Below are 21,702 nucleotides of genomic sequence, written 5' to 3' on the forward strand. Positions count from 1 at the left end.
ATACAAAGCATCCTAAGAGACTACTACAAGCAACTCTATGCCAATAAAATGGACAGTGTGGAAGCAATGGACAAATTCTTAGAAAGGTATAAACTTCCAAGACTGAGCCAGGAAGAAATAGAAAATATGAACAATCACAAGTAATGAAATTGAAACTGTGATTAAAAATCTTCCAACAAAGTCCAGGACTAGATGGCTTCACAGGTGAATTCTATCAAACATTTAGAGAAGCGCTAACACCCATCCTTCTCAAACTCTCCCAAAAAATTGCAGAGGAAGGAACACTCCCAACTCATTCTATGAGACCACCATCACCCTGATACCAAAACCAGACAAAGATACCACAAAAAAAGAAAATTACAGACCAATATCACTGATGAATATAGATGCAAAAATCCTCAACAAAATACTAGCAAACAGAATCCAACAACACATTAAAAGGATCATACACCATGATCAAGTGGGATTTACCCCAGGGATGCAAGGATTCTTCAGTATACGCAAATCAATCAATGTGATACACCATATTAACAAATTGAAGAATAAAAACCGTATGATCATCTCAATAGATGCAGAAAAAGCTTTTGACAAAATTCAACACACATTTATGATAAAAACTCTCCAGAAAGTGGGCATAGAGGGGACCTACCTCAATATAATAAAGGCCATATATGGCAAACCCACAGCAAACATCATTCTCAATGGTGAAAAACTGAAAGCATTTCCTCTAAGATCAGGAAAAAGACAAGGATGTCCACTCTCGCCACTATTACTCAACATAGTTTTGGAAGTCCTAGCCACGGCAATCAGAGGAGAAAAAGAAATAAAATGAATACAAATTGGAAAAGAAGAAGTAAAACGGTCACTGTTTGCAGATGACATGATACTATACATAGAGAATCCTAAAGATGCCACCAGAAAACTACTAGAGCTAATCAATGAATTTGGTAAAAGTTGCAGGATACAAAATTCATGCACAGAAATCTCTTGCATTCCTATACATGAATGATGAAAAATCTGAAAGAGAAATTAAGGAAACACTCCCATTTACCATTGCAACAAAAAAGAATAAAATACCTAGGAATAAACCTACCTAGGGAGACAAAAGACCTGTATGCAGAAAACTATAAGACACTGATGAAAGAAATTAAAGGTGATACCAACATATAGAAAGATATATACCATGTTCTTGGATTGGAAGAATCAATATTGTGAAAATGACTATACTACCCAAAGCATTCTACAGATTCAATGTAATCCCTATCAAATTACCAATGGCATTTTTTAAACAACTAGAACAAAAAATCTGAAAATTTGTATGGAGACACAAAAGACCCGAATAGCCAAAGCAGTCTTGAGGGAGAAAAATGGAGCTGGAGGAATCAGACTCCCTGACTTCAGACTCTACTACAAAGCTACAGTAATCAAGACAGTATGGTACTGGCACAAAACCAGAAATATAGAGCAATGGAACAGGATAGAAAGCCCAGAGATAAACCCACGCACCTATGGTCAGCTAATCTATGACAAAGGAGGCAAGGATATACAATGGAGAAAAGGCAGTCTCTTCAATAAGTGGTGCTGGGAAAACTGGACGGCTACATGTAAAAGAATGAAATTAGAACACTCCCTAACACCATACACAAAAATAAACTCAAAATGGATTCGAGACCTAAGTGTAAGACCGGACACTATAAAACTCTTAGAGGAAAACATAGGAAAAACACCCTTTGACATAAATCACAGCAAGATCTTTTTTGATCCACCTCTTAGAGTAATGGAAATAAAAACAAAAATAAACAAATGGGACCTAATGAAACTTAAAAGCTTTTGCAAAGCAAAGGAAACTACAAACAAGATGAAAAGACAGCCCTCAGAATGGGAGAAAATATTTGCAAACGAATCAACAAAGGATTAATCTCCAAAATATAGAAACAGCTCATGCAGCTCAATGTTAAGAAAACAAACCCAATCCAAAAATGGGCATAAGACCTAAACAGACATTTCTCCAAAGACGACATACAGATGGCCAAGAAGCACATGAAAAGCTTCTCAGCATCGCTAATTATTAGAGAAATGCAAATCAAAACTACAATGAGGTATCACCTCACACCAGTTAGAATGGGCATCATCAGAAAATCTACAAACAACAAATGCTGGACAGGGTGTGGAGAACAGGGAACCCTCTTGCACTGTTGGTGGGAATGCAAATTGATACAGCCACTATGGAGAACAGTATGGAGGTTCCTTAAAAAACTGAATATAGAACTACCATATGACCCAGCAATCCCACTCCTGGGCATTTATCTGAAGAAAACCATAATTCCAAAAGACACGTGCACCCCAATGTTCACTGCAGCACTATTTACAATAGCCAGGTCATGGAAGCAACCTAAATGCCCATCGACAGACGAATGGATGAAGAAGATGTGGCACGTGTATACAATGGAATATCACTCAGCCATACAAAGGAATGAAATTGGGTCATTTGTAGAGACATGGATGAATCTAGAGACTGTCATACAAAGTAAGTCAGAAAGAGAAAGACAAATTATCGTATATTAACGCATATATGTGGAACCTAGAAAAATGGTACAGGTGAACCGGTTTGCAAGGCAGAAATAGAGACACAGATGCAGAGAACAAATGTATGGACAACAAGGGGGGAAAGTGGCACGGTGGGGTGGTGCTGTGATGAACTGGGAGATTGGGATTGACATATATACACTAATATGTATAAAATGGATAACTTATGAGAACCTGCTGTATAAAAAAACAAACGTCAAAAAAAAGAAGAATCAATATGAGATGGTGGTAATGTATAAATAGATAAACAGAACAACAATGAAAGGAAACATAAATGGCATCTTGAACTTCCTTTCAGAATCCTAAAATGCACCTCTAAAAATAGGTGTTTTATACCTAAATCCTTAGTTTATGTTATGTTTAATGTCCATTAAAGCGCAAAAATTAAATATCAAAATAAATAAATAAAATAAAAAGCCTTCCTCCGGGCCTTGATCCTTGGCCTTACTGTGCATTTCACGGTTTACGCGAGGCCGGGTGAGGGAGCCCTGCGGGAGCGGACTGCCTGGGGCTGTTTTCGGTGCTGCTCTAGCGCCGCCTGCTGGTGACTCCACAGACCACACTCAGCCTCCACCCCGACCTCCGACCAGCCCTGGGGAGTAGGGGCGTCCCACCCTCCGCACTCTGCAGGTGACCACACTGAGTCTTTGGTGGGCCAGGTGGCTCCCTCAGGGTCCGGGCTGGTGAGCCGTGTGCCTGGGGCCTGGCGGTTGGAGGCTGGATCCCAGCAACCGGCTTCCTGGGACTAAGAGATGACCCTGGGCCCAGCTCTGGACCGGCCGGCGTTCCTCCTCCACCTTTGCTCTCCCTACCGACACGCCCACCCCAGTGGAGCGGGAAGGAGGTGGGTGGGGGAGTGGGCGGCCCGCTGAAGGATGGTTGGCGACAGCCGCTTGCCACCCGTGGGTGTACCGAGCAGGTGCCCCCGCCGGCCAGCCTGGGCCGCTGCCCAGCAGTACCCCCTGCTCCTGCCGGGTGCAGATCCCCTGGAGCCGCGCAGCGGTGGTGCCGAAGTGAGTTCATTAAAACGCGACTTGCCGTTTTCAAGTTCAAGAGGAGGGAAGAAAACCGCAAGCGGTGTCCCTGGGGTTTTCACTCACCTCCCCGTAGCTCAGCATTTAAATTTTGCAGAACATCCATCAATAATGCATCTGGCTGGCCTGCCCGAGAAAAGCATCAAAGATTCCCGCACCCTGCGCGCGCTCAGCCCTCTCCACGCAGGGCCGCCGGGACACGCAGCCAGCAGGGCAGCTTGGACCCCACCGTCCCCACTGCTCCCGGGGCTGGGTCAGCCTGTGCCCAGTGCCGAGGGTCACTGCTGGGAGACAGAGCACACCAAGGGCCGGGCCTCCTGCCTGTGTCTGGTTCTCGTGTGCTCAGCCCTCGGGTGTCTGCCCAAGGCCCGAGAAGGTGACTGGGGACCCACGAGACGGGCCCTGGGGGAGGAGGAGCCCCAAGACTGATGACCTTGTTCACTCAAGTGCATCGAGACTTATCCCAAAAGGCTAAGGGAGTGTGGCCGCCGTGGAAAGCTGGCTGCAGGTCCTGGGAAGTTACATGTTACGACCTCAAGTCCACAGCTAGGTGTGCACCCGAGAGAACAGCAACAGGCGTTCAGGCAGGTGCTGTACCTGTGTTCGCAGCAGCACCTGTCACGGGGGAAGCAGCCCAAACACCCACCATCAGACGAGGGGACGAGCAACGCGTGGCCTGTCTGTGCGGCGGAAAAGGAGGGACGCACTGACCCTGGCTACAATGTGGATGAACCTCGAAAACGCGGCGCTCAGCAAAAGCGGCCAGACCTGCAAAGGCCCTGGGGCAGGGGCTCACTGTGGCCAGCGAGCGGGGAAGCAGGCGCTGGAGGGTGGAGAGGGAGCAGGGGCCACGTGGACTCCACTCTGGGGAGATGGGCAGGCACAGGAGGGTTTGAGAAGGCAGCGACGACCGGACTGGCATGTGGACACGATCGCCTGGCTGCTGACTGAGGACAGACTGTAGGGCGGGGGCGGGGCTGGGAGAGCGCCTGGGCGGGCGCCATCCTGGTCTAAGCAGGAGGTGGCGGCAGCTCTGGCCCAGTGCCAGGGTGCGGGTGACATGTAAGAAAGGAAGGAACAGGGTACCTCGATGGGCCAGCCAGGGGAGTTTGCGGACAGACTCAGCGGGGAGGGGGTCCTGGCCACTGAAGGGTGTGGGGAGCTGCATGCTGGGTCCTACACGTGTCGTCGACAGAGTGAACACGTAGGGACGCCCTTCGCTTCTGCCAGGAAGTACACATGCTCCCTTTCCTTGAGACGCACACTCAGCAGCTGGGCCTCCTTTCCACTGGCCACTCCAGGGTCCATGGACCATCTGAGATTCCCAAAGCCTGGACACGGATCCCCCCTCGTACTTGGGACAGTTTTGAGGGGCGTCCAAGTGGCGAGAAGTCAGACGGACTCACAGTGGGAGACGGTTCCCACTTCAATTCTGGGCCAGGAAAAGCTCAGTCTGGGGCCAGTGTTATGGGAGGTTAACCCTCCTTATGGAGACCGAGAGAGGAAGGGGCAGGGGAAGAAGGGAGGGAGGGGGGAGGCCTAGGGTTCAGATCTCAGAAAGGACACGCTGGCGGGCGGAATCTCACACACCCTGCCTCCCCGCAACCCCCGCCCCAGCCAGCAGCCCAGCACAGGCTGAGGGCAGGGAGCCGCCTGCGTTCAAATGCCAGCCTTCCCTTCCCTGCTGTGTGACTCTGGGCAAGCTTCTTCCCTCTCTGTGCCTCGTCTTATCCATAAACAGAGACTACACTGAAGCACCTGGATTCCTGAGCAGAAAGAGGAGAGGCGGCGGCTGAGGCAGGAGGAGACCGCTGGGCACGTGTCCAGGTTTGGGACAGGCAGTGCTGCCCCCGCTGGAGCAGGGCCCTCATGGCAGCGGTGGCGCCAACAGCTACCACTTCTCCAGCAGCTTCGACGCACCAGGCACGGAGCCCAGCCTCCGGCCTGGCCCGGCCCCCCGAGCCTGTGGCAGGAGGGAACCCCCAGCAGAGGAGATAAGCCCACGTGGCGTCTCCCCTGCGCTGGGCTCTGCAGGAACTGGGCCGGTTCAGTGAGAGCAGAGGGAGTCAGGGAGGCCTCCCTGAGGAGGTGACGTCTGGTGAGAAGATGGAAAAGACCAGACGGCCGGAGAGGGGAGAGCTCAAGGCTGAAGGCTGCGTGGTCGGGGGCAGGCCACGGGGCGCCGGGGCCTCAGAGCGCTGGTCCTGCCCGCCACCCTCCCCCGCTCCCTCTGTCCGGGGCTGTCCTTTCCCGGGCTGGGCCCTCCCAGGCTGCCCACCCCAAGCCCAAGGGCTCGTGGCACAGCGGGGAAAGTGGCCAGGAGGAGCGGCCAGCGGCTGTCTCACGATCATTGCAGCCCACGGTCCGCGGACGCACTAGTTAGTACAGACTTTCACTTGACCTGCCTGAGATCCAGCAACCACCTGCTCTGGGGGGAGGTGGGTGCACAGCTGGCGTGACGGGCCCAGCGGCCGCCCCAAAGGAGCGGCCAGGCCTCCGGGCGGGACTGAGCCGGGTGGAGGCCGGAGGACGCAGGGTGGAGCCAGGTGCCATCCGGCTGCTTCCGCCCACTCGGCGGGGCCGGTCCCTCCGGCGCCGGGCAGCCAGGTGCCGCGCGGGGGCGCAGGGCAAGGATGGGGAAGGAGGGTCACCGCTGGAGCCGGGAGGAAGGTCCACGCGATTCTGCAGCGACCAAGAGCCTGAGACAGTGGGTGGCTCTGGAGGTCCTGGGTCTGCGTTAAGTGAGGGACGAGGCCACCAGGCTCCCTGAAGTGAGGGTGCACTGCCTGGCACACCCACCGGGATGTTCCCCGGCCTGCGGTGTCTGCGGAGCAGGTGTTCAGGTTCGCTCCCGGGGAAGGAGGGGCCTCCAGCGGCCGAGCGAGTGCTACGGCTTCCGCTCCAGGGCGCGTCGTGTCGCAGCGACAGCCCCGGCCGCTTGGTGCCGGCCACACTCACGGGACCTGATGGCTCGCCCAGCCGGGCAGGAACCTCGCACGTCATGTCCACCCGCCCGGCCAGCTCCCCGTGATCTGCAGGCCCGGCTCTCGGGGACCTTGCTGCCTGTCAGCCCCTCCCTGCCAGGTGCCGCTGTGGCACTGAGGAGGAGGGATCGCCCACCGGGCCCAGAGTGGGGTGGCCGCCTCAGGCTCGGTTGCCAGACGAGGCAAAAAAAACCAGGGACCGTTCAGTTATATGTAACTTCACACAAACAACTGACAATTTTTGGTATGAATAAGTCCCATGCAATATTTGGGACACGCTTGCAGGAAACACGATCTGTGTTTGTCTGCAGCTCAGATCTAGCTGGGTGGCCTGTGTCTCACCTGGCAGGGTGGAGCCTCTCCTGGGGTGCCCCCTGGAAAGGGTTAAGAATCCAGGTTGCCGGGGGCCACGCCTCTCTTGAGACGCTGCAGCCCTGGGCAGTTGAGAGCCCCTGCAGCCCTGCCTGCCTCACCTGGAAAGAAATGCTACTACTGGAACTTCCCCCCAGGGCGGTTTCAAGGACTAAGATGTGATAACGTGCACTGTACAGTGCCTAGCCCGCACTGACCTCCCGTGGGGTCCCTGGGGCACCCCGGTGTCTAGAACAGGCTCTGCCCACGGGCAGGAGCTCGGCACACGCTTACAAAAGAATGGAAAATGAGTAGCAGAAATGCCCACGAAACGTTGGCGGTATTCCTCCTCCCACTGCTCCTGGCTGTCTGTCCCTCCCTCCACACCTGCTGGTTTGTTCATAAATAAATGCGAACCGGAACGGCCTGCACCCCACCTGTTCAGGGAAGCAGGGGCGCGGCACCCAGAGCCGCCCTGCGTCTTCGGAACCGGCAGCTTCTCTGAGCTTTCTGAGGTGGGGCCTCTCCCTGCTCTGCAGACTTCCAGAAGGGTCCTCTGGGTGCTGCCCCTTTGTCCTCTAGACAGAGGCCCCAGAAATGCCTCTTTCCTTCTCCAAGGCCCAACATCACAGCCAGGCTCCCAGCAGAGCCGTGCAGCCGAGCCGCTCTTTATCTCTAACGGAGGTCCGGGTGCTCTGGGCCCGTGGGCTGGGTACCGCCTGCTCCCCGCCTCTCTGTTTCCTGAACTTGAAGTCCACACTCATCAAGCAATGAACAGAAGCTCCTTAGAGGTGGCGGAGGCCCGTTGAGGCTGTGCCGGACAGCGCGCGGGGATCTGCCTGCGTGGGAGGAGGACAGGCCCCTCTGCTGCCGGGCTGGGGCCTGAGGCCGCTGGGATCTTGGACTTCTGGTCCCCAGAACTGTCAGAGGCTAATTTCCTTTGTTAGGACAGCCCTGGGACACACGTACAACTCCCTTCCCGGGACGGAACAGGGACATCCCTGATGCTCCAGGCCCAGCCCCCACCCTCTGTGGACAGTGCGCGATGCTCTTTCTTTATAACCCACTCCGCTGCCTGAATTCGTTTATCTCGTGGGGACTAATCCCTCTTGCCTGTTTCTCCCTCTGCAGAGTGAGCCCCCCGCGAGCAGGGACACCACTCGCCCTGTGTGCTGCTGTCGGCCCCGACCCTCGGCAGCCTCTAGCGCAAAGTCAGCGCTCAGTGATCGAGAGGAGGAGCCCACTCAGTGGGATCTGTGATCGCTCGGAACCAGTTAGACGTCTGGTGTGCAGCGTTCAGGAAAAGCGGGTCCTTAGTCCCAAAGAGAAGAAAGTATGATTGATTCTATCAGCCTCCAAGGCTCAGAGCAAGGCCACCTCTTCTGAGAAGCCTCCCCTGATTTCTCCATAGTTAGCTCCATTCATCTCACAACACCACTTTGTGGACACAATCCACTGCCTACACACGTGATCCACTGCATATACACGTGATCTACCGCATATACACGTGATCTACCGCATATACACGCGATCCGCTGCAATACACACGATCCACCACAGGTACACGTGACCTACTGCATATGCACACACGACCCACTGCCTACACACGTGACCCGCTGCCTGCACACGCGATCCACTGCAGCACACGCACTTAGGTTCTGCTCCCCGCCCCTGGCCCTGGGGCAGCCACCGTCTAACCAGCTCCACATCCCCTATGCCTCACACAGCACTCTGTCCCCACATCTGCTAAGTGAGGAAGGAGCAGGCGGGGCACTTGCCTGTGTTCAGGGGTCACCGTGCCCAAGTTCAGCCTTGACCCTGGACCTCAGACAGGAATTGCCTTGGAGCAATGCTTCCAATGCTGACCATGGAGAAGGACGTGTGCATGCGTGTGCGAGAGCACGTGTGAGTGTCTGCATTCATGCACAGGCCCCGGTCATACCTCACTGCTCTCCCGAAAGGTGTGAAGACACCCTGAGTGAGGCTAGAGGCTGGAGAAACACTGTGGTACAGTCTTCTGGGGGCAATGGGGATGCCCTCCCTCCCGGGGCAGGTCAGGGACCCTGGGTGGGGAGAGACAGGGGATGGTTCGCCTCCCTGACGGCCCACCCCATGCGGCGTCACTCTCCCCTCCGAGGGACCACCTCCCTAGCTGAGGGCAGCAGGCTTCTAGAAGCTGGATGGAGCAGCTCCTCATTCCAAGGACCAACTGCAGGGCCCTGTCCGGGCCGAGCAGGCGCCCATCACGGTCCCGGGGAGGGTCCTGGGGCCTTGCTGGATCCTCTGGGACGTGAGATGGAGGCCCCGAGTCCGCCCGAGGCCTGCTCTGAGCCCTGGGGGTTCTGGCCCACCTGCCCCATCGCACAACGCCACTGACACGGGTCCCAGAGACGTATTTACACTGTGCAGCTTCAGCCCCGTGGGGCACCGTCCCTGCCAAGCCTCGCCCAGGCGGGACCACGTGGCCCAGTGCCTGGAGACACCCTGCTGTGCCTAGTGGGAAAGGTCCCCCCGCCCCAGCAGCGGCGGCAGCACCAGCGCCCCCCCGCCCCCCCACGGCGGCCTCCTCACCTCTCGGTCCAGGCCGGCCGCCACCGTCACGATGTCCCCTGTCTCGCTGTTGATGGTGAACATGTTCTGGGAGGGGCTCTGCGGGGTCTGGGTCACGATCCGGTAGCGCACCATCCCATTGGCCGTGGTGCCGTCGTCAGCGTCGCTGGCTGTGACGGTCATCACGTAGGTGCCTGGAACAGAGACGGCAGCGCACGTGGGACTCACCAACCACACCCACTGTGGGCCCGCGCCCGCACCCTGGCAGACATCAGCCGGGACCATGTCTCCCCGGAGGCTGGACATGGTGTGAGTCCTTCCCCTCCCACGGGCTGGGGGCCTGCCAGGCCCTGGGAAGTGCCCCGTCCCTCCCAGCCCCACACACTCCTGCAGAACCACCGGCGGGTTTCTTGCCGAGCTCAAGTCTGCTCTGAGGTCATCAGCAGGCAGAGAGATGGAGGCCCTGGAGGAGGGGGAGCCGCCTGGAGACAGCAGAGCCAGCGATTCTGGCTCAGAACCCAGCACTCTCCCTCCTGAGCCACACGGCCCAAGGCGCTGGCCAGCAGCGTTTGCCGAGGATCCAGATCCCACGTGGAGGACTGCACGGCCGCGACTCGGCACGCGGTAAAAAACAGGGCTGGGTGTACAGAAGGGGCACAACAGGCACTTGAGGAAGCTAAGTGAGAAGAGCCCCCTCGGGGGTGGGGGGAGCTGTGCACACGGGGCACAGGGGCAGAGGGAGTAGTAAATCCAGGGTGCGCGAGGACACGTGGTCACCTGCACCTCCGAGCCCGGGGCAGTGAGCCGCCCACGCCATTTCCCATCCACACGCCAGGGTTGAGGTCCGCAGGGGACGCTCCGGCAAGGTCCCCTGACTCCTGAGAGCGGCACGTGGGGCTCCTACTGGCATCCTCCTTTCCCCACAGCGGTAGGCCCTGGTTGGACAGCACACCCCTCCCCTGGCCACAGTGATCGGGTCCACGGTGGGCATCTTACTCTGTCAGGGCCTGTGATCAAGGTGGAGGTGCTCGCAGGGTTACTGGGAAACCAGCGTACTGTCCCTGCTGCTGGCCTCGGCTGGGTCAGCGTGTGAGGTTGGGGCTGTGGTCACTTCGTGCCACAGGGAAGGAGAGTGAAGGACAGGGCCATCTCGGAGGAAACAAAACCAAGAGGGGCTCTGGTGAGCACCGCCTACCGGGCAGCCCCTGGGTCAAGCGGCACCTGAAGCTGTTGCCTCCATGCTTAAAACAATTAGGGCTTCTTTTATAAAGCGGTTTTAGGCTCACAGCACATCGAGGAGACGGTACCTTACAGACTCTGTACCTGAACCGACAGATTCCCCTTCTTGCCTCACGTCATTTCAGTTTGAGCTTTCGTCGCCTGCAACCCAGAGCTCTGACTGGCACGGGCGCCCGGCCCTGTGAGCGCCCCTGGAGCCAGGCATGGGGCCCTAGTCCTGAGCTGCGTGTCCTTCGCTCAGCGCTATGTTCCCAGGGCCCACGGGGGGAAGGAGTGTGGGCACCATCCTCTTGGGGGCGCTGGCTCAAGCTGAGACTGAACTGGGCTTGGGGCTTGGCTGTGCAGCCGGGCCTCCAGGCCTGCTGGGATCCAAGGTGGTGACGGGTGGGTGTTTTAGTCATCAAACATGCACTGGGCAACCTGCTCTGGACCGGCATGGTGCTAGGAACTGGGCAGACAGTGGTGGAGACCCTTGCGTGGTCCGGGCAGGGAGCCTTTTCCAAATCCTACCAGTGTTCTGGCTGCGCGGATGTGTGTGCAGAACAGGTCCTCCTGCCTTCCTGCGTCCAGCCCCACCGCAAGCAGCGAGGACCTGACTGGGAACTGGCTTTAGCTTTCAGCTTTTACTGAATAAAAGCTTCTCAAAGCAAATGCATTCGATACAACAGAAAGGAGAGCAAACAGAGACAGGAAAGTGGAAATCTGTCTACAGGGCACAGGTTTTCTATTCTCATCCACCAATCAGAGAGGAATGGGCCCAGGACCAGACTTTTCACACTGAAAAGACGGGAAGTCCCAGCCTGGGTGGGGCGGGACGCTGCAGGAAGCGAGGGTCCAGGAGCTCCAGGCCTGCAGCGCCTCCCTCCCCTGACTTGTTCAATCCACAGATTTACATAGTTTTTATCAAAATGTAATTCATGCATCAGAAAATTCACCCTTTTAAAGTGCACAAGTCAGTGCAATTGTCAATAGAGCGTATCTAACTCCAGAACATTCTGTCACCCCCAAAGAAACCTGTATCCGTTAAGAGTCGCTCCCAGGACTTCCCTGGTGGTCCAGTAGGTAAAATTCCACACTCCCAGTGCAGGGGGCCTGGGTTCGATCCCAGGTCGGGGAACTAGATCCTGCATGCCTGCCGCAACTAAGAGTCCGCATGCTGCAACTAAGAAGTCTGCATACCACATGCTGCAACGAGGGTCCTGCGTGCCGCAACTAAGACCCGGCACAGCATGCACGCATGAATGAATGAATGAATGAATGAGCTGCTCCCTCCTCCTCCCCAGCCCCCAGCAATGCTCATCTACCTTCTGTCTCCAGATTGGCGTTTTCTGAACACAGCTCATAAACGGGATCATATACTATGCGGCCTTTGTGTCTGGCGTCTTTCGAGGAGCCTAACGTTTTCAAGGTTCACTCCTTTTTATGGCTGAATGACATTCCAGTGTGCGGGGCTACTCAGCCCACAATTACTGAGTGAGCACTTGCTGTGTGCAGACACCAGGCTCTGTGCTCAGGATGCAGGAAGAGAACAAGCAGATGAGGTCCCACCCCGAACATGCCAGTGAGGACAGAGAGAACAAACAGGGAGACACAGATCATCGCCAGCTGCAATAAGTCCTTGGAAGGGGGAAGAACGCTAGCATGAATGAATATGTAGAATAATGAGGTACGTGGGGTGCTACGGAGGAAGCAGGGATGACCTGAGAGATGGGGGTGGTGGGGTAGGGAGGGGACGGGGGGTACTCTGGGCAGGAGGCCAAGGCCCTGGGGCAGAGAAGAGCTCCAAACGCTTGAGGAACCGGGGAAAGGGGGCATGTGATGGGGCTGGAGGTGGGCTGGGCCCACGGCGAGGATTCTGGACTTTATTCTAAGACCACAGGGCAGTATTTTCATCAGGAGAGCAGGTCAAATTTATGTTTTGAAGACACGCAGAGAACACAGACTGCATGCAGCCAGGAGTGCGGGGGGCGAGGGTTGGTAGTGAGAATGCTAACTCATTCACCGGATTTCATGGAGAACTGGTTGCAGTCAGACCAAGATGTTGCAAACCCACTAGGACATTTATTCATTCATTCAACACGTCTTTATTAAGTGTCTTCTAGGGGAAAAAATATGGAACTTCAGTGTTTTGAGAACCTCAGGAAAAACATTCATCAAACACACCCACCTAACTTCACACAATGGCTATTCTCGAACAGTGTGCAAACCCAATTTATTTTATTTTATTTATTTATTTTTGGCTGCATTGGGTCTTCGTTGCTGTGTGTGGGCTTTCTCTAGTTGCAGCGAGGGGGGCTACTCTTCGTTGCAGTGCATGGGCTTTTCACTGCAGTGGCTTCTCTTGTTATGGAGCATGGGCTCTAGGCATGCGGGCTTCAGTAGTTGTGGCATGTGGTCTCGGTAGTTGTGGTTTGCGGGCTCTAGAGCACAGGCTCAGTAGTTGTGGCGCACAGGCTTAGTTGCTCCACGGCCATGTGGGATCTTCCCAGACCAGGGCTTGAACCCGTGTCCCCTGCATTGGCAGGCGGATTCTTAACCACTGTGCCACCAGGCAAGCCCTGTAAACCCAATTTTAATGAATTTAATTATCAGTAGCATTTCCCCAGAGGCATTAAGTATTTAAAAGAAATCCAGGAGGTTCTGTTTTTAGCAAATGGTGGACAATGTTATTTTAAACCGATCTTCCTCCTGAGGAAAACTAGAAAAACCGGACCCAACGTGAAATAAAAACATCTCATTAAGGGCACTAGAGAGATACAGTGACACAGACTCAGGGAGGGTGGGGCAGGCCGGAAAGGAGAACCCGAGACTGGGGGCCATCTTTCCTCTCAAGACATTTGCTGATTCCAGGGACTTCTTTGGCGGTACAGTGGTTAAGACTCCGTGCTCCCAATGGGGCCTGGGTTTGATCCCTGGTTGGGGAACTAAGATCCCACACGCCACAACTAAAGATCCTGCACGCGGCCACGAAGATCCCACGTGCCGCAACTACGACCTGGCACGGCCAAATAAATATTAAAAAAAAAAGAGACATTTGCTGATTCCAAGTCGGCTTCTCACAGCTGAAGAGCTACACGGAGCTTTCAACAGACTGATGGGAATGGGGGTAAAAACACTGCGCTTAGGACTTGCCATATGAGGGTGGAGCCTGGAAAATGCTCGAGTCTTTGGGTTGGACCCGGAAAGGCAGCGCGCTGGGAGTGAGGGTGAACAGGAAAGGAACCGTCCTAGCCAACGGGGGCACAGCTCTATTAAGGTGACTTAGGCTCTGATATCTGAGGTTACCAGACTCCCGTCAGGAGCGAAAGCATATCCTTCATAGACAAAGGTAACATCTTACCCTCAAGTCACCTCTACAATTTTTCATACACAAGGCACAGTACGTAACGAACCAGGCACACAAGAAGACAAAACCTGACTGAAAACAGAGACAAAGAACTGACCAGGACCAGACCAGGGAGATTCCAATAACAGAGTCATCAGATACAGATTAAAAGCAATCAGCCAGAGAAGCTGAAGCGCACCCCCAGATATTCACATGGGATGCCCCGTTCTAGGCCCCCACTACCAGCCCCCACCAAGGCACACCTGAGCCCCCTTCTCTACCATGAAGCTCCCCGGTCCTCTGCCCGCCTTCGAGTCTCTGCCTGTGATGGTGGCTGGTGACCCCCCTGCTCTGAACACACAGCCTCTGCTGGTTCACACTGGCTGGTCTTCATTTATTTCCACATTACTGTTGGAAAAACTGGGTGAGGGACTCGCTCTGTCCTTTGCTGCACAAGCACGTGTGGGTCAACAATGGTCTCAAATAAAAAAAAAAGTCCCACCTGCGAAGCTCACATCTAGCGGTGCAGATAAGCAAGGAGCATAATCAATTAGGACGTGACACCGAACGTCTGACAACTGGGTGTTGGCTAAATAAACTGTGGTACATTCCCACGACGGAACTGTTTAAAGCCAGAATATTTCATGACGCTTGAAATGTTCACGATATACAGCAAAACAGAAAACAATCCAGTTTCTAAACTGTGTTCTTTAATATAACATGTTCGTGCAGGGAGATAAGACCAGAGGGATCTTTGACGAACGTGCTCATGGCAATCTCTGCGTGGCAGGCAAGATGGGAGACTGTGATGTTTTTCTTTGTGATTTTCTCTGTGTCTCTCAAGTTTCCTCCAAAGATTATCACTTGATTAACAGAAGGTAAAATGTTACTTAAAAAAAGAAATAAGGCAACTGATGGGACTTTTTCTTCAGCCTTAATCACAATTTGGTTTCTTTCAAGAAAGATTCTGGAAACCTGGCTGGTCCATGGCCACCACTCCGTGGTCAGGTGACCCATGCATGCCCAAGTGCTCTGAGCCAAAGGCCAACGGGCAGGGTTGCCATGGAAACAAACCCAGATGAAATATAAATGTGCAGGGCCCTGGAACTGAGCAAGGGCTCCGTGATTTTCACTTCCTTCCTAGAAGAAGAGAGTGGGGCGGAGGCAGAAGGAACTCCTTTTTGAGACCTGGAGAGCTGCCTGGGGGAGGTGGCCCCCACTCACTGTCTGGGCGACGCCTGCTGACCTGGGGGCCAGGCCCTGCCCTGGTGGCACCCTGCTCCTGCCCCCTTGCCCCTGTCCTGTGCCTCAGTCTCCCCCTTACACTTGAGGGTGCCCCTTCCCGAACCCTCCAGCAAGTGTTCAGTGGTCACACCACGTCTCGGGGTGTGAGCAGGGCCGGCCTCCGCGTGTCTGGGCAAGCGCGGCCCTGGCATCAAGGTCCCCCTGATCCTCTCGCCTTCTCCAGTGGGGGCGGGTCTGGTCCACAGGCAGCCGTGAGCGCCCAGCAGCCGCAACGCCATGGCACACCTGGGCTGCCCACAGGAGGGAGGGAGCGACTCAGCCGCGTCACGCAGCTAAGCGCTCTGCCAGGAACCACTCACCGCAGCAGCATCGGTAGTAACTGGAGAGTTAAGTCTCGCCCCCATCACCTGGGCTGTGAGAACGAGGAGAAAATCATCCTTCTAGGGCGTTCTCTGGAGGCCTCGTTGGGCCTCGCCCCCTAGTAGAGAGGCCTGCATTTTTCTTAACGAAACTGAACATCACTCTGTATTTTCCTCTGAGAGGGCATGCTGTCCGCTGCCCGAGACGCCGGACATCTCTTCATAAATCGCGCAGCAGGAAAAGGGGGAGAAGGCAAACTCTTGGTTCTTCTGAGGAGTTCGTGTACAAACGCTGCCATGCGCCTTAAAGGATTAATTTCACAAACCTTAAATTGCAGTTTAATTTGAAAACGAATTCAGCTCCATAATTGGCTTTCTGCTCAAATCACTGAGGCTAAAGATTTAAATTCTTAACACGCAGATGACTTTCGAGTATCTGGCGCCATCTGTGCATCAGTCCGTGGCGTTAATCTCGGGGGACTCCGCCAGCGCAGAGATACAAGAAATAAATAACCGGGGCCCGCTAATAATCTATTTAAGCAAAAACTGCATTACACAGATGAAGGTTTCTTTGACTTCATTTGCAGCACGTAGATTCCTCTATTTAATATTTTAAAGCACATTAATTTCAAAATTTATAATATAGGCCCTCACACAGTTACAAGGGGTTAGGGAAAGCAGAAATTCCAACTAGAGCCCTTTTGTTAAAAAATAGTCAACACACTTGAAAGGCTTGAGAGATGCCAGGAGACTGGTCAGGCTGCCTCTGGGCAGGAGGTGACACCATGAATCCCATTTCCAGCTGGAGAAGCCTGTCGGAAAGGGCGTGGACCCATGGCTGCTGCAGAGGGAAGGGGGCTCCAGTTATGAGGACGTAGCCCCGATGATCTTGAGCATGTAGCCCACAGGCCTCCTGGAGCCTGAGGATAACCTGAGGTAACCCCACCCTGTTACCTCACCATTAACCAATCAGAGGATTTTGCACGAGCTGATCACGTACCCTGGGACCACCAACTCCCTTACCTGGCCTTTAAAAATGCTCTGCTGAAACCCTTTGGGGAGTGTGGGGTTTCTGAGCACAAGCCACCCATTCTCCTTGTTTGGAGCTGTTTCAGTAAACACCTGCACTCTCCTTCACCACGACCTCGTGTCAGTAGATTGTACCGTGCGGGCGAGCGGACCCGAGTTTGGTTTGGTAACACCTGTCACTGGCTGTGTCCTTACTTACCTGTTCTGCGCCTTCGTTCCCTCACCTCCAAAGTGCTTGTATCACAGGACTGTCAGGTTTCAGTAGGTTACCCCATCGGGAGGCCTGAGGACAGGACCCAGCATCTGGAGGCCCTTGGTCAGTGCTGTGTTTCTGCGATGGCTGCATAATCAAAGCTTCAGCGGAAGGTGCGCCCCTTGCAGGGGGAGCCTGAGGCCTCCTGCAGAGACGTGGGGCCTTCCCACTGCCCCGAGTCAGGTTCAGGAGCTCAGGAAGAGCAGAGGGACAAGGCAGTCGGGGCTCACAAGCTTCAGGTCAGGGAGCTCAGTTGCTGTTTTTATTTATTTTTTATTATTTTTAAATTTATTTATTTATTTATTTGGCTGCATTGGGTCTTCGTTGCTGCGCACGGGCTTTCTCTAGTTGTGGCGAGCGGGGGCTACTCTTCGTTGTGGTGTATGGGCTTCTCATTGCGGTGGCTTCTCTTGTTGCGGAGCACAGGCTCTAGGCACGTCGGCTTCTGCAGTTGTGGCTTGTGGGCTCTAGAGCTCAGACTCAGTAGTTGGGGCGGACAGGCTTAGCTGCTCCACGGCATGTGGGATCTTCCCGGACCAGGGCTTGAACCTGTGTCCCCTGCATTGGCAGATGGATTCTTAACCACTGCACCACCAGGGAAGGCCCCCCAGCTGCTGTTTTTAATCTGTTGTTTCCTCTTCTCAAAGGAGCAGAACACAGCCTTTTATTTTATTCATTTATTTTTAACATCTTTATTGGAGTATAATTGCTTTACAATGGTGTATTAGTTTCTGCTGTATAACAAAGTGAATCAGCTATATGTATACATATATCCCCATTCCCCTCCCTCTTGCATCTCCCTCCCACCCTCCCTATCCCACCCCTCTAGGTGGTCACAAAGCACCGAGCTCATCTCCCTGTGCTATGCGGCTGCTTCCCACTAGCTATCGATTTTACATTTGGTAGTGTATATGTGTCCATGCCACTCTCTCACTTCGTCCCAGCTTCCCCCTCCCCCTCCCCGTGTCCTCAAGTCCATTCTCTACACCTGCATCTTTATTCCTGTCCTGCCCCTAGGTTCTTGAGAATCATTTTGTTTTAAGATTCCATGTATATATGTTAGCGTACGGTATTCGTTTTTCTCTTTCTGACTTATTTCACTCAGAACTCAGCCTTTTAAGATGTGCTTGCACCCCGGAGGGTCACCCCGAGGGGCAGGAGGGCTCTTGCTTCTGATGAAGAAAACCTCCCTAGGGGAGGGCCTCCCAGGGTCTCAGCATCCACCCTGCAGTGCTGCCCCTGGATGCAGCTCTGGGAACAGGACTTGGGTCCAGGGTGAGTGGCCACCTGATGGGGGAGCCGGCACCTGGATGGGCTCCCTCTGCCCCTCGGGGCCCCACCTTCTCCTCTGGGGACGCCCTCTGCTGCTGGGTGCTGGCTGGTCAAGGCCTGGCTGTGGCCTCACCCTGGGTCGGCCCCTCCCCCTCCCCTCTCCTGTGCATCCTCCCTCCTGCCTCCCAGACGCTTCCGGGAGCCATCAGATCCCTGAGAAGCACGTGCACCCAAACCTCCCCATCAGCCCTGGGGACTGGAGCCCAGCCCAGGCTGGGAAACTGCCACTGTTCAGACGTGGCCAATGGGGAGCTCGTGATGATTCAGAAGAACGCATGTCTGAGGTCTAGCCTGGCCATCAGGGAGACCAGCAGGGTGGCCCGAGGGACGCTGGAATGTAACATAAAGGACAGCTGGTTTTAAGTGAGTCTTATGGTTCAATCTGAGGTTCAACCTGACAATGTGCTTGCTGGAGTTGGGAAAATGAACTAATATTTTGAATAAGAACGTTTAACAATATTAATAAGTTAATACCCGTTAATATTAATAACACGATTAACGATAGCACAGGTGTCGGGAACCTCAGGTGGGCGCCCTCAGCTGACTCCAGGAGGTGGGCGCTACCATTACTTCCATTTAACGATGAGACAGAGGGAGTAGCTGGCAGAGGCCCCGCCACGCCGCACGCTGGCCACATGGTGGCCGGCCGCCTGGATTCTGAGAAGGGTGGCTGAGTGCCACGCGACGCCACCTGCCAAGTGAACAGTCCACCTGGGGAGGACACAGGCGACAGCCAGGGTCTGAACACTTAACGCGCCGTCCCAACAGCCTTCGACTCCGCCCCACGTCAAGGCTTCCCATGGAGCCGCAGTCACCCAGGCAGTGCGGGGCTGGCAGAGGGACAGACACGCAGATCAACGGATAGAAGCAGAGAACCCAGGAACAGACCCACAAATAGGCCCAACTGAGTTCTGACAAAAGTACAAACGCAGCTCAATGAAAGCCGTTCCAACAAGCGGTGCAGAAGCGCCCGGGCGTCCGCGAGCAGAGAGACGACCCGGACGCGAAGTCTCACGACCTTTAGGACAAAGCCTACAGCATCTGCGCCCGGGTGTCCGCGAGCAGAGAAACGACCCGGACGCGAAGTCTCACGACCTTTAGAACAAAGCCTACAGCATCTTCAGGATCCAGGCCCTGGGAAGAGTTCTCAATACTCAAGCCCAATACATCGACAGAAAGTGGAAAACTGGACTGCATCAAAATGAAAATCTCTTGCTCCCAAAGGACGCCATGAAGAGGATGAAAACACAAGTCCCGGAGGGGGAGAAAATACCTGCAAACTACATGTCCGACAAAGGGCTTGTATCTCGAATAAGTAAAGAATTCTCAAAACTCAGTGATTAAAAAAGCAAGCTATTTAGAAAATGGACAAGAGACATGAAGAGCCATCTCATCGAGGAGGATGTGCGGATGGCAAACAAACACAAAATGAGATCTCCAAGGTCGTCAGCCATCAGGGAAACAGAAATGAAAACCGCCATGAGATACCACTACCCCGCTCTGAACAGCTAAAGCAACACGACACCATCAAGTGCTGACAAGGACGTGGAGAAGCGGGGCCATCCACGTGGTGGGACAGAAGACAGCACCGTCACTCCAGAAGAGTGCGTGGCCATCCCTCGCAGAGCTGAACCCCTGTTCCCTGTGCCACCCAGTGACTACGTTCTTGGGTATCTGTCCCAGAGAAATGAAAACTTACATTCACGCAAAAGTCTGTATGGGGATGAAAGATCTTGGAGGTTTACTATGGCCCCAAACTGGGAACCACCCAAATGCCCTTCAAAGGGTGAACAAGGGCAACGCATCCACACCGCAGCCTTCTCAGCAATGAAGAGAAATGAACTCTGGACACACACTACTGGATGAATATCTAGAGAACTATGCTCAGTGGAAAGAGCCAGTCTCCTAAGGTAACACACCATATGATTCCATTTATATGAACGTCTTAAAATGACAAAATCATAGAGACAAATGAGAGCAATGATTGCAAGGGTTAGGGATGGCGGGTGGGTGGGGAGATGGCTGTGGCTCTGAAAGGGCAGCTTGAGGGTCCTTGTGACAGAACCATTAGCGTCTTGACCATGGAGGTCATGCGAATCAGCACACGCGATAAAACCGCATGCACATGGAGATGCGCGCACACGCACACACACACGCACACACACACACACACACACGCATGCAGGCAAGGCTGCTGAAGTCTGAGTGAGGGCCAGGGCTTGTACCAATGTCACATCCTGGTGTGACCCTGCATGGCAGCTCTGCAAGATGTTACCACCGGGATAAACTGGGTGAAGGATCTGTGGGGTATCTCTGTACCATTTCTTAGAACTGCATGTGTATCCACAACTATGTCAAAATAAAAAGATTTCTTAAAAAGACATTTCTTCCAATGCGACCCCATGGGAAGCGCACCTAGGAGTCCATGGGGTGGCGATACCCGGGGAGCTGGCTCAAGTCTGTACACAGCCTGGCCCGCCTGCCGCCTGCCCCCCAGGGGCCTGAGATGCGTCTGTGGACCCCAGGCCCCAGCGGGCACCAGGCCACATCCTCTTGAGCCTCCTCACGTCTCACTTCAGTGGGACCCTTCTTCTTGGGAACCCTAATTTTGGTTCCACTTTCTGGTGAACTTGAAATCAATGAAACTCCAATTCTTTATGGAAAACATCCCTATTACAGATAGATAATTCTTATGAATTATTACGAATCTGAACTTATGAGCTCAGAGTCAATTTCAAAGCCAGGGAGAGAGGCCTTGGCAGAAACGACCGCTTACTTAAGACCCACTTTGCTGCACAGGGACGCACATCAGTTACCCTCCCATCATGACAGAGGGAGTGCATGGAAACAGCGAACGTGCTCGTCCTGTGTGCAAAAACAGTCGCCCCTGCAGATGCAGCGTTTGCCCGGGGGTGTGGGATGGTCGCCTCAAGGGGGTGGGCAAGGCAGATTGGGGTGGACACAGTACAGGGTGGGTGTCAAGGCGGGGCTCTGCAGACATGGCAGAGTTTGGAAAGGCAGGGGTGACGTGTACACAGGGAGCAAGCGGCGGGGCACCCACCCGAGCAAAGCTCCCGCGGTGAGACGTTCAAAGCGGGGTCAGCAGACATGCTTCCCTTTCTGCTCTCATCTGGAGCATGGCATGGAGTCTCCAAGGGGCTTGGTGGCCCCTGGCCAGTTCCATCCAGGATTTGGGACAATGAGACCAGGAGGGGACAGATGCTCCCGGGGGAGGGGAGGGACTGCTGCTGTGAGCACCAGCTTCAGGGGGCCCGTCTGGGTGGGGACCCAACACGGCAGCCACTACCCACACGTGGCACGTGGCTATTTGTATTAAATACAAGGAGAAACTTAGCTTCTCAGCTGTAGGAGCCACAGTCGTGTGTGAGCCCCTTCAACCCAGCAAAGCCAGAGA

General features: G+C 54.3%; 1 protein-coding gene across 2 annotated transcripts in view; it reads right to left on the reverse strand.

The window, feature by feature from the left end:
- The window catches only part of CDH4 (cadherin 4), a 557,176-nt gene that overhangs the window by 38,090 nt on the left and 497,384 nt on the right, over positions 1 to 21,702 (reverse strand). For both annotated transcript variants that reach the window (XM_060122262.1, XM_060122263.1), the window contains one exon: positions 9,527 to 9,699. In XM_060122262.1, coding sequence (XP_059978245.1) covers positions 9,527 to 9,699 — 173 coding nt within the window. The remainder of the gene's footprint in view (positions 1 to 9,526; positions 9,700 to 21,702) is intronic.

This window comes from Lagenorhynchus albirostris, chromosome 15 (assembly GCF_949774975.1).
Source record: "Lagenorhynchus albirostris chromosome 15, mLagAlb1.1, whole genome shotgun sequence".
NCBI lineage: Eukaryota > Metazoa > Chordata > Mammalia > Artiodactyla > Delphinidae > Lagenorhynchus > Lagenorhynchus albirostris.